General features: G+C 44.9%; 4 protein-coding genes across 4 annotated transcripts; 2 read left to right on the top strand and 2 right to left on the bottom strand.

Moving 5' to 3' along the window:
* Nucleotides 1-531: 531 nt before the first annotated feature.
* On the top strand, nucleotides 532-2,298 carry CCR75_000139 (uncharacterized protein; the record flags this gene model as incomplete). The annotated part of the gene is made up of 1 exon (XM_067958247.1): nucleotides 532-2,298. The coding sequence occupies one exon, from the start codon at nucleotides 532-534 to the stop codon at nucleotides 2,296-2,298; it is 1,767 nt and encodes a 588-aa protein (XP_067818299.1).
* A 573-nt stretch (nucleotides 2,299-2,871) lies between these two features.
* Nucleotides 2,872-4,665, top strand: CCR75_000140 (uncharacterized protein; the record flags this gene model as incomplete). Its single annotated transcript, XM_067958248.1, has 1 exon — nucleotides 2,872-4,665. The coding sequence occupies one exon, from the start codon at nucleotides 2,872-2,874 to the stop codon at nucleotides 4,663-4,665; it is 1,794 nt and encodes a 597-aa protein (XP_067818087.1).
* A 48-nt stretch (nucleotides 4,666-4,713) lies between these two features.
* Nucleotides 4,714-10,996, bottom strand: CCR75_000141 (uncharacterized protein; the record flags this gene model as incomplete). Its single annotated transcript, XM_067958249.1, has 20 exons — nucleotides 4,714-5,192; nucleotides 5,251-5,452; nucleotides 5,513-5,836; nucleotides 5,907-6,085; nucleotides 6,150-6,572; nucleotides 6,637-6,862; nucleotides 6,925-7,124; nucleotides 7,187-7,381; nucleotides 7,453-7,899; nucleotides 7,963-8,061; nucleotides 8,134-8,376; nucleotides 8,454-8,756; nucleotides 8,832-9,188; nucleotides 9,252-9,605; nucleotides 9,667-9,984; nucleotides 10,044-10,100; nucleotides 10,170-10,346; nucleotides 10,401-10,586; nucleotides 10,659-10,851; nucleotides 10,911-10,996. The coding sequence occupies 20 exons, from the start codon at nucleotides 10,994-10,996 to the stop codon at nucleotides 4,764-4,766; spliced, it is 4,998 nt and encodes a 1,665-aa protein (XP_067818255.1). The 3' UTR covers nucleotides 4,714-4,763.
* A 2,907-nt stretch (nucleotides 10,997-13,903) lies between these two features.
* Nucleotides 13,904-15,528, bottom strand: CCR75_000142 (uncharacterized protein; the record flags this gene model as incomplete). The annotated part of the gene is made up of 6 exons (XM_067958250.1): nucleotides 13,904-14,260; nucleotides 14,328-14,417; nucleotides 14,491-14,604; nucleotides 14,673-14,991; nucleotides 15,054-15,206; nucleotides 15,395-15,528. The coding sequence occupies 6 exons, from the start codon at nucleotides 15,526-15,528 to the stop codon at nucleotides 13,904-13,906; spliced, it is 1,167 nt and encodes a 388-aa protein (XP_067818253.1).
* Between the last annotated feature and the right edge of the window lie 79 nt (nucleotides 15,529-15,607).

The following is a 15,607-nucleotide window of genomic DNA, read 5'->3' as shown; positions in this document are numbered from 1 at the left end:
TTTAGCGGGGAGTGCCGACTCTAAAGGAATAATTGTCAATTTTGCGATATAGCAGAATATGAAGTGTTTAATTTAATCTCTCGATTTTATTTACTTAGAAAAAACAGACATTTCTCTTGTTGAAAACTTTAATTTTTTTTCTTAAATCATATTAAGTATTATTGATGTGGCTTGTATATTATTTTTATAGGGGCTATGGGTAAATCTGCACAATTTTTTTTCATTTGAAATTACAAATATTACAAAAATCTGTTTAAATATTCATGAAAGCGCTTTTATGAAAATGTATTTCAAATCAATATTTCTCTTGATTATAAATGAAGGGAACCGGTATAGGCACACCCCCCTTTTGGTATATCCACCCCCCCTCCCCGTAGCAGCAAAGTGGCGTGCCATGTCTTTTTTTCGATGCTCATCACAGCGTTATGTGTCGAACTTGAATTTAGGCTTTTAATATTTGATTTATTTGAAGGGTACGTAGGTACACTGTACCGACATGTGCCCTGACCACGGTATAAGAGGTGCGGTAGCATGAGCGGACTACCACAGAAGCACCGATCATCCCACACCTGCAATGACGCAGATGCATTAGCGCCATTCACGAGTCCTTTGACAGCGGCAAATATTAACGAGTCCAACTCCTCAAAGATCAAGCAGGTTGTCGATCTGCGCGAGACTAGCCGCCCTGATTTGACCAGGATGGGTTTTACAAACGATGTTGCTTTCGCTGCGGGCCCTGTAGCGCTCGAGGAATTCGGCGACGAGCCACATCAGGAGCTGCAACAAGCGGGTAGCTTGAGGCTGCCATCTTATACTTCTTCAGTTGGAGGTGGGTACACGCTCGAGGGAGATTTACATGGTATCAACGAGCAATTACAACGCGTCTTGGCTTTCTGTGAGAATCAGCGAGAAAGCCCTCAGCGATTGCAAGCCAAGATTCGCGATCTGCAGGAAGAGTTGCGACAGGCCATTGCTGAGAAGAATTATTGGATAAAACGTTGTAAGGACCTTACAAGCCACTATCCCCGTAGTACGGAGACTACCGAGGTGGACCTACAGTGCGCTAAGAGCCTTTCTCACAAGCGCACTAACTCAGAGCTTATCGTTATTGCCGACACGTGGGAGCAACCCGGCCGCGACGGCATCGTTAGCGTTGAAAATCCAACCGTTGTGGGGAGCGACGCGTCAACTTCTAACGAAGCCGACTCGCTCGTAAACTACAGTACCGTGCCGCGTGCAATTTTTCGGCTAATGCAGTGTTCAGACGAGCAATGCGAGGTATTTATACCCACTAATCGCAGAATCCACACACGTCACCGCTCGCGTAATAACGTCCAGCTTATGTGGGATGAACCACCTAAAACGGTTTTGGTCATCAAGAAACCGAATGAGCCTGAAACAACGGAAATGTTGATTATGCTGACTTCGTGGCTACTTAAGGAGAAGAAGATGGATGTTTTTTTAGAGCCATCGGTGTTCGAAGAACTGGCGTTGGCTAATACGAAGACGTGGGGTCACAAGCCCGAGGACTGGGTTGACTGTCAGAATAAAATCGACTTTGTCGTATCGTTAGGCGGGGACGGTACCGTGCTGTGGGTCTCATCACTCTTCAGCAAAAGTGTGCCACCTGTCTTTTCACTAGCGATGGGATCACTGGGGTTTCTTACACCATTTGATGCTGATAATGCCGTCGAGCATCTTACAGGTGTCATCAATGGCGGGTTCTACATGTCTTTACGCTCTCGTTTATCGTGCACCATCTTTCGAGGCTCGACCGAACGCCATATTGCTGGGAATTTGCATGCACTGAATGAAGTTGTGATTGATCGTGGCCCATCTGGTGCGCTTGTGGAACTAAATTGTTATTGCGATGGTCTAGAGATCACGAAGATAGCCGCGGACGGCATTATCATTGCAACGCCGACGGGTTCGACAGCCTATTCATTGTCAGCGGGTGGATCGATGGCGCATCCATCAGTGCCGTCGATGCTGTTTACGCCGATTTGCCCACATACCCTGAGCTTCCGACCTCTGATCTTTCACGACAGTGCTACGCTGAAGATTGAGTTCCCTTCTACAAGTCGTGCATCAGCATGCTATGTGTCTTTTGACGGCAAGGATCGCGTGCGCTTGGAACGTGGTGACAGCATTGTCGTGCGGGTATCATCTTACCCGTTGCCTTCGATCTGTCGGGTAAATGAGAATCAAGACTGGTTTGAATCGATGATTACCAATCTTAACTGGAATCAACGGCGCGCCCAAAAGCCCTGGCAGTCGCCTGTGCCCAGCAAAGATTAAAAGTGCGCAATTGGTCTGTGTACAATAAATACTCACAAATAAATGTCGTTTGCTTCGCGAAGTGCTCAATCGCGGATATTGTTGCTTGCTCTGCATAGTGAAGTTCAATAGCTACGTAAAAGGCTAGTTGTAGCAAGTTTACTTGAACGGATTAATCTAATTAATGTTAGTATTCGAGTCTAAAACTATTCCATCGAAGTGCATACGAAAAAAGTGCCAAGCTCTTTATGCGGCGCTCAAGGTAAATTTTACTGTCCATCGTAGCTGTCAGACTTTTTTGGAGAGGGCTGAAAATCGTCTCGTTCGCGTTACAGTGGCTGACTTCATACCGCTGTCTTTTGTGAGTCCGCATTGTTCTGAACGATTTGACATAGATAGCAACGTAATAGGACCCTGAGACGGCAGCTTTAAAAGGTTCCACCTACGGTGGTCATCACGCACCGCCAATGCCATCGTTCCCGTACAACAACTTCAACTCCGAATTACCACTTGGTGTGGCACACTTTATCGTTATTGACAACTGACAACCTTTGCGCACCAGTCAATACTATCATAAAGCAACCAGCTGAAGTCATGGCGAGACCGAACAAGCGCAAACTTGCTGCTAACGCCGCGGCCAAGCCTAAATCTAACCCTCCTTCCAAGTATGTAAAAGAGGCGGCTAAACAGGAGCAGCGTAATGGTGGTAGCAAACAAGCACAGCTTTTTGACTCGGAGGAAGAGGAACAAAACGACGAAGCAGGACCCGAGGCGGATGAAGGCTTTTCAGATGCCAACAAGAATTGGCTGAAGCTGAAGAAAGAAAAAATTTCAAACGAAGCGAATGAAGAGGAAGACGAGGAGGACGAGGAGGACGAGGAGCTTGATATTGAACGCAAGGCCCGTGTGTTGGACGAGGAGGAAGCACTTCAGGCCGAAGAGGCGGAGGAGGAAATGCGTTTGAACATTGCGAATAATGAGCCGTATCACCTTTCAACGGAGGGCGAGATGGAACGAAATGGTGAAGGTTATGATAACATGTCGGACCCAGCTGAGGTCCACCAGCGTATTAAGGATGTAGTTGAGGTGTTGTCGCACTTTAATTCTCGTCGGGAGCCTGGTCGCTCTCGTGTTGATTATATCGAGACACTGGCTACGGATCTGGCCGGATACTTTGGCTACAATCGCGAGCTTATTGACCTGTTTCTTCAAATGTTCTCACCCGCCGAGTGTGTAGACTTTGTCGAGGCGAACGAGCAACCTCGTCCGCTTGTTATACGTACTAACACGCTGAAAGCACGTCGTCGTGATCTGGCACAAGCTTTGATCCAGCGTGGTGTCAATTTAGACCCGCTGGCCAAGTGGTCCAAGGTAGGGCTTAAAATTTATGATTCACCCGTGCCCATTGGCGCCACACCTGAGTACCTTGCCGGGCACTACATGCTGCAATCAGCATCCTCCATTTGTGCTGTGATGGCACTTGCCCCACAGATGAACGAGCGGATCCTGGACATGGCATGTGCTCCTGGTGGCAAAACGACGTACATCGCTCAGCTGATGAAAAATACGGGTACTATCATTGCAAATGATTTAAAGAAGCAGCGTCTTAAAGCGACAGTTGCGAACCTACATCGACTTGGCGTGAAGAACACAACAGTATCGTGTTACGATGGGCGAAAGGTGCCAAGTTTATATAAGAGTTTTGATCGTGTCTTGCTTGATGCTCCTTGCACGGGTATGGGAGTTATTGCGCGGGACCCGTCCATCAAAATGCAGAAGGGTGAAAAGGACATTCAGCGTCTTGCGCACTTGCAAAAAGAATTACTGCTTGCTGCCATTGATGCCGTTGATGCCAAGTCCAAGACGGGAGGCTACATTCTCTACTCGACATGTTCCGTCATGGTTGATGAAAACGAGGCTGTTGTAGACTACGCTTTGCACAAGCGTTGCGTTAAGCTCGTTGATACGGGTCTGGACCATGGTAAATCGGGCTTTGCCCGCTACCAGCATCAACGATTCCATCCATCAATGCAGCTCACACGTCGATTTTACCCGCACGTGCACAATATGGACGGTTTCTATGTGGCGAAGTTTAAGAAGTACGCTAATTCCATGCCTTCGGAAGAAAAAGAAAAGAAGAAGACGCGTGATGAGCTCGAGGACGATGCAGAACAGGCTTCTGTCACCACGAAGCAGCGGATAAAAGCAGAAAAGGAGCGCAAGCAAGCAGCTGAAGACGTTGAGGCAGTAGTTACACAAGAGAATCAAAGTGATGACGATGCAAACGAAGAAGACAAAAGGCCTATAAAGAAGCACAAGCAGGGGCCAAATAGAGAAAAGAAGCACGTTGTTAAAGGCAAGAAGCCGAACCGATCTCGCAAGCGTTAGACACCTTTTGGTATGAACAGGGTAGCGAAAAAAAATAGAGCCTGGCCGCAAGAGTTTCAAGATACTTTAAATTTGTGTTTTCTGCTTGCTATTTAATACTACCGATCTTGGTACGTCAAAGTGGTTTTGTCAACTTCAAAAAGCTTGATGTGATTCCACACGGGGCAGGTATAATTGTTGCAATTTCCAAATGCGTCTCGATCAGCACATGCTGTGCACGCAACTTTTAAAGCCATCACAGCCTTTTCATGCCTCGCAAACGCAGTGTGAATTGCCAACAGACTTCGCTGTGGATTAGCAGAGCAGTTTTGACAGAGCGCATTTATGCCAATCGACCCGCAGAGCCGACAATGCTTGCTCAGGTAGAACGAGTCTATCGATCGAAAGCCACAACCAATCGTACTTGTTGGTGAAGGATTGTCGAAAGCATACTGGCGAGCTTTCACGGACGTTCGAGGAAGTGTCGCGTACCATGATCGAATGTTTGCCCCAGTGAGCAGAAATAGCCGTTCGAGACTTGGAATGATCTACGAACAAACGATGTTGTCAGCACAATAGCGATCAATTTAACATTGTTATTCATACCTGCTTGTTGATGTAGTAGTGGTAATTGATGCTATAGCGTTTTCGTTTGCTAAAGTATTCATCAGGTGACACAACCAAGTCCATCAAACGCGCACCAGGAGAGCCGTTTACAACAACGTAAGGCACTCGTTCTGCATACCGAGGTTCCGCTCGTGAATCTTTTCCCATGGCTTTGATACTAACAAGTGCTGCAGGAGGAGCACTACACATCATAATGAAGCTTAGAGTCAATCGCTCAATTAATTCAGAATATACTCAGTACCTTCCATTGCTGTATGTTCCCAAACGTACTTCTTTCGCGAAGATAAATTCTTTAAGTGGCACACGATTCTCTATGATTTGAATCCAGAATCTCTCCAACTTCTCCTTTACTTTGGACAAATCACAAGACTCAAATAAAGTACTAAGCGAAGTTTTTAATGCGTGCTTAACCACACCGCACGAATCGCGTCGGACCGTTTCAATCCCTTTTGATTCAATTGTGCCGACCTTTTGTGTTGGATTCTCAAACTTATTGCCAACGTAGCGCTTTTTGGATACAAGAAAGCAGCCCATGTAGACCTTTTCGAGTTTCAATGTCACTGGTCTAAATAAAGTAAACAATATAAATAAGATGTTTATCAATGTCGTATCAGTTTAATGACGAGATGCATTACCTTGGATTAGATGCAGTTACAGCGTTCGCAATTTCTTGGCCAATTTGAAACGCATCTGTTTTGGACCTTCCAGTAAGCAGAACAAAGACGCTATCTGTATCACCATACACCACTTTCGCATTCCATTCAGATCGCTCTTCTATCAATCGAACAGTTGCTTCAAGTGTGCATCGTCCAGTCTACACGAAGCAAATAGAGCGAGTAAGCACACCTTGGACACAAGCGAGCGCATGACTGAGAAACCTGAACAATGGCATCAGCTAATTGAGCGCATGGCATACGTCCAGAGAAACCAGCCGCTGTATAACCATATGTCACATTTGAAATTAACTTGAGCGCCAACTGTCGAGCGTACAAAACTTTTTCCAAGCGTTTCTGCTTTGAATTTTTTGCCGACTTCATTGCTTTTTTCACCATTATTCGAGTTGAAAGAATTTCATCTAGAATAAGCGGTAGCACCCCATGTCGATAGCTTTTCGGACAAAACAGAGTGCCGTTCGGTGCAACAATGACGTCATTTTTGCATTGCAGTAGTCCAACTGCGCTGGGGGAGAAATCAACAACTCCAAGCGATGTCTCCAGCTCTGAGTCCTGACCATCTTTCAAACGGCCAAGTATGGTGGAGTAGCACATATTGTACCCTATTACAAGGGACGGATAGAGAGACTATAATTTCTTCATTAACAGCAAATCGGAATTGTGCAAGTATACTAGATGAGCGCTTACCCACCCGAAAGTCAAGTACTACGACAGGATCACTATAAAAGCTTGAATGCGGTTCCATTACTAGTGGAATACATTCCATCGGAGCTTGACCAGCCACTTGTGTCTTGCTCGGTGATATTAACAAATAATTTTTCCGCTTCGTCACTCGCAGCATGACAGCCTCGACTCGGTATTGGGACCCTCGAGATAGGACGGAATAAAAATCGATTCCAAATAGTCGAGCCATTTCGCTATCGAAAATGACAAGAATTAAGAAAGGTCAATGGTAACACATGATCGAAAAGACGCGCACCTAGTTCTTGTTATTAACTGCATTTTATAAATGATTTGAATATTGAGTTTGGCTCGATCCATAATGTATTTTAAAACCTTCCAGCGCATTGAGCCACCAATCTGAAACCAAGACGTTAATTGTTCGGCAGAATACACTGGATATTTTCGTTTTAAAACAGCCCACACAACGTCTTCGAGTGCGTAGCGCGATAATTTAAGCTGTATATACATAAAATAGCCGTCAGCTGTTTATCTAGATAACAAGCAAACGCGACCCGTACCTCAGATCTCGTCATTCGCCAGAGATTTATAATATACCTACCGTGTATCCATAGCCCAGCTGCCTTATTTACTCCCCAAGTTGTACCGATAGACGCTTCTTTTTGGCTGTCACCCTCTCGCCCTAGCACTGTAGTTCTGTTTCGAAGATCCATTGGGGCTGATGGAAGACGTGAAAGCGACTGAATGAGATTTACCTTGCAATTCAATCGCACAAGAAAAGGTAAAAACGCTTTGCCGTTTCAAACAAACTAAAAAGGATTCTTACATTAATCTTAGAAGCTCGGTCGACAAGATACCCAATGGAAGCCTTTTGAACTTCAAATCCTGCCAAAAAGTCTGGATCCCACCGATTTACAACTTCTTCCAGTAAGCAGAAAAGCTCGCGTTCGTCTGACGCGAATGACACCGAAGAGTTTTTGCTTCCTACGCCCAAAATCACGCTTTCAGGCGCTGCTTCTTCCATCCCGTCTAATTTAACCATAAGTATGCCATAATCTTTTGTCTTGGTATCGCTTGGTCCCTCTTGGGCATCAACGGCATAGCATATCACTTGTACCGGATCGTAAAGAGGGTTTGGCAGCAGACTGGCGCGCGACCCGGCAAATACTTCGATTGACAAAATTGTAATATTTGACGCAATAGTCAGCGAGCTCAGCGTGCTCGAAAGCGAAGCTGTGGGCACTAATGACGAGTAAGCACGCTTGCGTCGTGACTTATTAAGTGAATAAAGAGTAAGCAATCAGTGTGGTCACTTCATACACATAAATATTCGCACCTCAGTTGTTTTTTGAAATGCTTCGGCATCAATACTTACCCAAGCTTCGACAGTTGAAGCGTCTGGAGGCATCCTTGCTGGCATTCGTAAGCAGCGCATCTGTCCAGAAGTGTCGGTCATGAAATGCCGCTCAATGCAAAAAAAGTTTTCAACTTCTCGATACACTTATACCTTTTCGCCACTTCCACGAACAATGCTTGGCTTTTTTATCCTGGAAAGCTTGCACCATCTTGCATTGTCGAGCTTTAAACTGCCTTCGCCACTGCGATGCCGATATAATAGTTGCCGCGCGAAAGCCGTATCAAATTCTGGCAAATTTTTTATATTTTGTGGGGTAAAGTCATATTTTTTTCCTCCAAATACCATCGCTTTTTCAGGAATTTCAGCTGCGTTGCTGTAACATACGGGTTGGTACTACTTGCATGATCAGAAAGCCTTGTCAATTAGTACAATTTCATACGCAAAAAAGCTAAAAGAGCAGAATCGATTACCTTCATTGGAGTTATGCCAAGATCTCGCGAAGATGAAAGAATTTGCAAATAAGTTGGAGGGTCAGGACTGAACATCCACAAGCGAGAATTGCTTTCTGCAGCTTCTGGCGGTTGCATTCTTTGACTTGCACCATGTGGTTGTGGATGCGGCGTCAAAGACGACGCGACAAAATCAACAGGTCTATCCTCTTCTTTTAGGGGAGTCAAAGAAACTGACTTTTGAGGCCGAGGTGGTAAAAGATCTTTCATGTCTTCAACTAAAGGAATGTCTTCTATATTGGACCCAAACTTGGAAGACCTTGCCTTAGAAGATTTGACTTCATGGAATCATTAGAGGGCTAGTATTCGAACATCAAATTTAAACAAATGTTTTCAAACCTTAATTTGCCTTCCTGTTGAAGCACGGACGACCACACGAGGGCTTCCAAGTTCGCTAACTGGACTCGTTTTCGCTCGGGATATGCGCTCTGCAACATCCCACCAACTGACGCTAGTTGACTGATCAACGGCTGGGCTGGTATTATATTTTACAATTAGCTGCTGTGATGCCAAGATATCGCCAATTTCAGCATGTTGTTCATTCAAATTATCAATGCCTTCACTATCATGTTCGCTATCATTGGGTGTATCGTAGTTGACATGCTCGTCGTCCTGGCGACATTCAGCTTTTTTCTGATCCGACTCACTCATCTGTTGCATGTCTAAAAGAAGGGTCACAATTTCTCGGTCTTCTTTCTGTGGAAATACACACAACAATGTTAAATGTTGGGCTGCATAATTCGCCAGCAACCATATTACCTGATCGTTCTCACAAGCAATACCGCCTTCATTCTCAGCTTGGCTATAAGAAAATTTGCTTTCGGCAGCGATCGAATTTCCGCATGACATTACATCACCCGCAAATTGTGGGCCATGTTGGTCGCAACAATCAATCTCATTATGCTGCTGTTGCTCTTCTAATCTAGCCATTACCATATCTACGGAATCTTTAATTTTCTTCTTGAAAAATGACTGTGAAAGGAGCGACGATGCCGATTTTGCCGGTGAAGGACTCGTTGATGACTCGTTTGATATGTCCGAATTGCGCAGTAAGCTAAGTGACAATTCAGGCGTTCCCCTTTCACCATTCTGGATACGGCGCAGCCTTTCTTCCTATCAAATCAATAGATAATCACATTTCTCGCAACGCTAGTAATCAATTACACTTTGTTACCTCCCAGATAGCCGCCAACGATGGCACATGACGTAAGTCTCCTACACCCTCTGCTTTCTTGTGCTGAAGCTGAAATTGTTTGGGGTTCAAAATGCATGCAGCTGCCACATCAACCTCTAACGCACAGCAGCATGTTCGATCAAACCATTGTTTAGGCCGTTCAAGAATCGGCGCATGGCGTCCTTTGAAAGAAGTCTCGCTCTTTTCTATTCCGTTTATTTTTTCTGTTGGCGTCGTGGAAAGCAAAAAAATGCGGAATATGCCGGTATTGGTAGCTTCCATAAGATGCTCTTGGGACACTGGAAGTGGAAATCGGAACTTTACGATATAGAATTCGTCAAAAAGTTGTTATCAAACGTTCAATTCTTCAAGCGTACCTTGACATTGCTAAATGCGACGTGATTCATTCCTTCAATACTGTAATCTGCAAAAACCTGAATTCATTCACTTAGAGATGTTTGTCAAATTGATGTTGATGCCCCAAATGCGAACCAGAATCGTACCTGCAGCAGAAACGGTATGTGTGACTCGTACGGCTGAAAGTGTCTATCTCCAATACTCCCGCTTTCCAACAATCTCACGACATATGGAACCGCACGTGGATTGTACAAAAATATTTGAACGAAAAGCTTTGATCTCAGATGGTATCCGTAAAACGGCGTTCCTTGAACAATGAGCATCTACAAGTAAGTAAGAAACCAGATCGCACTGAATGCTTCATTCCACTTTTATACCTTGGCAATAATTTTACTGGATTTTGATGAATCCGTTGCATATTTATCAGTTTGTTGTCTTTGTTGCTGGTTCAAGGCATTTGCAGTTTCAATGTCCTTTGCTAATTGGGGCAAGAGCTTTCGTAGCCGTTCGGGATCCTCAAAATCCGGGTCATTTTCCGCATTAAAGTAAAAATATGGAAATATCTAATCATCGTTGTTGCAGACCATTTGCGTAAATCATCAAATATTCTGTTTATAATAGAGAAAGTATCTTACGCCATGAACATGTACAAGGGCTTTTTGTCCAGCTGGTGTAGCGCCGAAAACCCGAACAATCGGCACCTCGTGGGCATGTTGATAACAAGGAGAATCCGGCAAATATTCAATGCTGCCAGTAGGCAGCGGGCTTCTCATGTAGTAGTCTACCACGACAGCCTCGACGCGAAGCTCTTCAGCATCCATGCTCAATCTTCGATTTTATAACATCTTTTTTTATTTAATTTGAATAAAAAAAACGGTACAGTGTACCGCGGTATCATCCCTTCGGTCGTTGCAACGCGCGATAAAGTTAAAGCATGAACAGACACGCGCTGGCCGAGGCCTCGAGTCTGCATGACGGTCCCGTGCCCGTCTACCTGATGGGAGAAATTGCGAGTGTGTATGAAGGACTTTCAGCTGTGCAACTTTCAGCTAAAGAAGTATTTTGCTTGTTATTGTCTACAGACTCGACGAAGGCAAGTGATCGCGACGCGGAAAAGACGGCCGACTATATTCTAAGAAGGCTTAATAAGAGTAATCTTAACGTAAAGCTGAAGGCATTACAGATCATTGCAGTGAGGATTGAGACAGCATTGGCATCATTGGGAGTGCTCTTACAATGTTTATATGATGTCGTTGTCGCTAGTTTTGCATTCGAGAAGGCAGTCCCACTTTCTCGGATGCGATTAGAGAAGAAGAGCAGGAAATTCTTGCTTATATACGTAGGTGGAAAGCAGTATGCAGAGAGTCGTTGCAATTAAGCTCACGGTATTGTTGCTCCAAATGGCAGAATTTTCAGGTCCTCCAGATCCTGTGTATGGAGATGAGAAGTATCGTCGTATACGAGTAGCAGCTCAAGTAAGAAAAAAGTTCTGCCTACCTATTATTTACGTGTGCAATGGTTCACGTCATATTATTGTTTTAGGAAGCCTTGGTGTGCTTAAATGATGGATTTTTGTCGAGTCAGAAAGTAGAGTCACCTCAGCTTGAGCAAGAGACACCTCAGTGTGCTTCAAGGCCATGGCAGGCACAGGAAGGAGAAAGTGCACAGTCATATAACCATTCAAATGGTGTTTACAATCAGGGACAGTCGGAACGGCAGCTTTCAAGTGTTGGTGGGTCGTGGGGGCAGCCGCTGGGCTCGAGTCGTCCTACTCCGTATCAAGACAACCCATCTGTAGGATACAATAATGCAGCTGCTTGCTACAATGGTCCTGCGGGTGGAGGCTACAATGCTCCATCACCAGGCTTGAATGGTCGATCACGAAACTTTCAAGCTCCAAATGAAGCGGGTAATGGCCACATGGGCAAAAGCTTACATGGTTCAAATGAGAGCTATGGACAAAATATTGAAAATTCGGGTTGCTACGAGTACAACCAAGCTGGTACATCCAGCGTAAATACTCCAAATATACCACAGCAGCAGCCAAGTGGCTTTAACTCGTGGGCAGCATCGGCGGGAACAGGCTTAACTACTAAGACTGCAGGCGCAGGTGTATGGAGTAGCTCAGGATATCAGAAGAAGGATTCGGCATCTGACAATGAGCCCCGGTACAACCCGTCTACACTACGAGACAACCGCCCTACAGTGTTAGTGGGTCACACACTTAGCTTTCCTAAACCAGCAGGTGGATTCGGCCGAAGCAATGCGAGTGCACCGTCAGGACTAGGTGGATTTGAAAGCGGCACGTACAATCCGAATGCTGTCCGCAGTGCTGTCGCTGAAAACTCGTTTAATGGCGGAAACAACGCACGAAGCAATTTCGGTGGAGGCTACCAGTCAGGGGGCCCTCCTTCTTATATGGATAATGCAAGTCGCCCTGCTCACCGCATTGGTAGCTTAGGTCTTCCTGTAAATGGGCAGCCGCTCAATAATGTACCGACGACAGCTCTTGGAAAGAAAGCTGAAGTGCTGAAAAAGATGGGAACGGCTGCATTAGAGAAGTGGGACCGCCGCAACATGGATAAGTCAATGGCTTCCTCCTTGGCTGATAACGACGAATTGCGTGCCGGTCCGCAAGTGATTGACCACGGGTTCTTTCAATTAAATGGTCAGCAGGGGACTGGAGGAGGTGACACAAGCAGGTATGTAATAATTTTGATAGTCATTTATAGTTTACCTTACGACCTCATTTACTGACACAGGGACTACGAGCGTACGATGATCGATAGTTTGTGTGCATCAGCAGGGCTTTCGCGCGCACCGTCGGCTGATGACCTCAAGCGCTTTCTTGACCTTGCGCAGACGCTAGATGCACAAACTATTGGCGATATTTTGCTCGATAAGCTGGAGGATGACACCTGGCAGGTTCGATTGAAAGGGTTGCACGTAGTTCTAGGACTACTGGACTCTCCTGGTGCTAAACTGTACCAAGAGTTCTTCGAAGCTAATCTGGAAGTTATTAAAGAGGTTCGTAGAACAATCTGATGTGATTTGCAAAGTAGTTATGCTGACTAATATACGTGTGCTGAAATTAAGTTGCGAAAAGATGTTAAGCCCAGTGTGGTATCCAAAACGCTTCAGCTTTTGCGTGCTCTTGGTCACGCAGATAAAGCGATTCGGGCTCCTCCGTCAGGTGCTAGATGCTCAAACTCCACGCAGACACAGCGCGGTAGCCCTATAACTAAGACACATCACGAAGTTGACCTCCTTGGATTAAGCTCTCTAAGTCTTGAGTCAGCACCTGGCCCAACAAACAAATGCGTTATAAATACTCTCGACCTTCTAGGTTCCGCTAACCATTCACAGCTTCCACCGCCTCCAGCGCATCGGCAAGAAGTCTCGGTATGTACGGCAGCACTTTGCATGCGTCAAAAGCGGGATAATAAATCATCCGTTTACTTTGCTTCATAATGCAGCTATTAGATGGTTTTGACGCAGTCAAGAGCTCAAGGTCATCTGATCAAACGTCATACTGCCCTTCGTTACAGCAGCATTACCAGCAGCCTTTGCAAGATAAGCACAAGACATTTGGCCATTTTGGAAAGGAATTGTATGCAGTAACTAACTCACCTCGCGGCGCTAGTATGGTGGTAGCTGCACAACCTCATGGTACTTGTGATGATCGTCGGCTTGGTGGGGGGCAATCAGCTTTCAACTTCATGTAATCAATATGTTTACTGCTCATATAGGGTCAAATAGATCTCTAACTCTAGACTTTATCAAGGCAAGAGCCTGAAATGAAGCTCCATTATTGTAATACCTCGCGCTTCTTCACAATCTGTATTATCTGTTTATGCTGGAGCTCGAATACCCCAAAGGCCTATGCTCGAATACGTTTCTTACAAGAGCCAGCAATAGCTCCTTTACCTTTACGCTTAGCGTGCCTTTCAATGAACTTGTCTGGGTCCCACAACTCTTGTCGAATATTATTATAAGGGCCATTAAGAATGACCAGAACTTTTGTGTCGCGGTGGTAAGTTAGTCCAGTGATGAGCTTTGGGGTGATAAGGAAGTACTGCGGTAGCTTGCTACCACATGAAGATTTAGTGATTCGCTGGAAAACTTTGCGCTCATTGTACACGTCCATCCCCTGGTTAATCTCATCCACCACCCGAAATGGACACTTGGTTAGACTCTGGAGAGCCATCAAGTACATGATAGTACCAACAGATTTTTCCTACAAAATAAATTTGTCAATAATTGGCTAATCGACAAGCGCTCGTCTTAAATAAAAAGTAACGTACTCCGCCAGATTGTTCCTCAGCATTCATTGTCGAAAGCTTGGTGTTCTTGCGGAACTGAGCACGGCGTTCGATGCCCCACTTAGCTACATCCTAAAGTATTCAAGTCCGTATCATTAGTTATATGCATTCTATTGCGTCATTCAACACCAATCTAACCACTCACCGGATCCTCGTCATCAAGCAAAATTTCACCAACACAGCCAATGTCCTTGAAAAAGCTTCGAAACGACGTATCGATATTTTGAACCACTTCTTTGAGGTCGGCGTGCCATTTTACCTTTTAAACCAAACCGTGATATCGTTAGCGCGCAAAACTATTGAAACTTCGAAATTTATCGACCTGACCTTTATTCTGTTAATTTTTTCTTCACCATGATTGACAAAACTCTCCAAATCTGCCATATTGGCTTCATCGTCCTGAATTTCTTTTATCACACGCTCATACACTTCGCGAATACTTTTGTCCCCACGAAAGCATTCTAGTGCCGCTTTGTTGTTTTCAATTTTGCCAAGTAATTCATCTAAATCGTCTGGAAGTTGGTTGAAGCGCTCTTCATAAGAATCCCAAGGAGCATCCTTCTCAGCTTTGTGTTTAAGCAGCATCGCCTCTTTCGCTACAGTCAGCAATCGTTCTTTTGCAAGCTTGTACGCTTCTCGCAGTCCGCTAGAAGTGCATCACAAAAGACTGAATACATTAATATAAAATAGCAGGTGCACAATGCCTACCGGAACGTGCTCTCAATTTGCGTTAAGTGCTTTTCTGTAAAATCCACTCGAACTTGCTGTGTACCAAGCTGTAATGAAAGGCATGTCTCACGGACGCAAGCTTTGTACAGATCTCTAATGAGCAACAAACATTGTTTGATCTGCTGGGCTTGTCTAGTTGTAGCAACACCAAAAATTAAATGGGTCAGCACGTTCAAGCATCTACAAACCCATTCAGCTTACTTAGATACTTGGTTTCTGAGTTTTCGTACTATTGCTTCCTCTTTTGCCGAAACATCCTGAATCAAATTAGGTTTTACGATAAGATCGTTCCGCAAAAAGTCGTCTCTCACTGTACTTACTTGTGCCAGCTCACTCTTAAGCGAGTAAACTTTATTTTCGCCTTCAGCAATCTTGTCATCCAAACGAATAATCGCCTTCCGTAGTGAGCGTATTTCGGTAATTCGATGCTGAACTTTTCGCTTTGCTTCGGCATATAATTTCTCCTGCTCTTTCAGCTCAGTAATCTAAGCATATTGACATACACCCGAGCTTAATTGCAAATGTGTAATTAT

This window comes from Bremia lactucae, linkage group LG6, assembly GCF_004359215.1.
Source record: "Bremia lactucae strain SF5 linkage group LG6, whole genome shotgun sequence".
NCBI lineage: Eukaryota > Oomycota > Peronosporomycetes > Peronosporales > Peronosporaceae > Bremia > Bremia lactucae.
The sequence above is the reverse complement of the archived record's forward strand: the minus strand, read 5'-3'. Positions and strand labels throughout refer to the sequence as shown.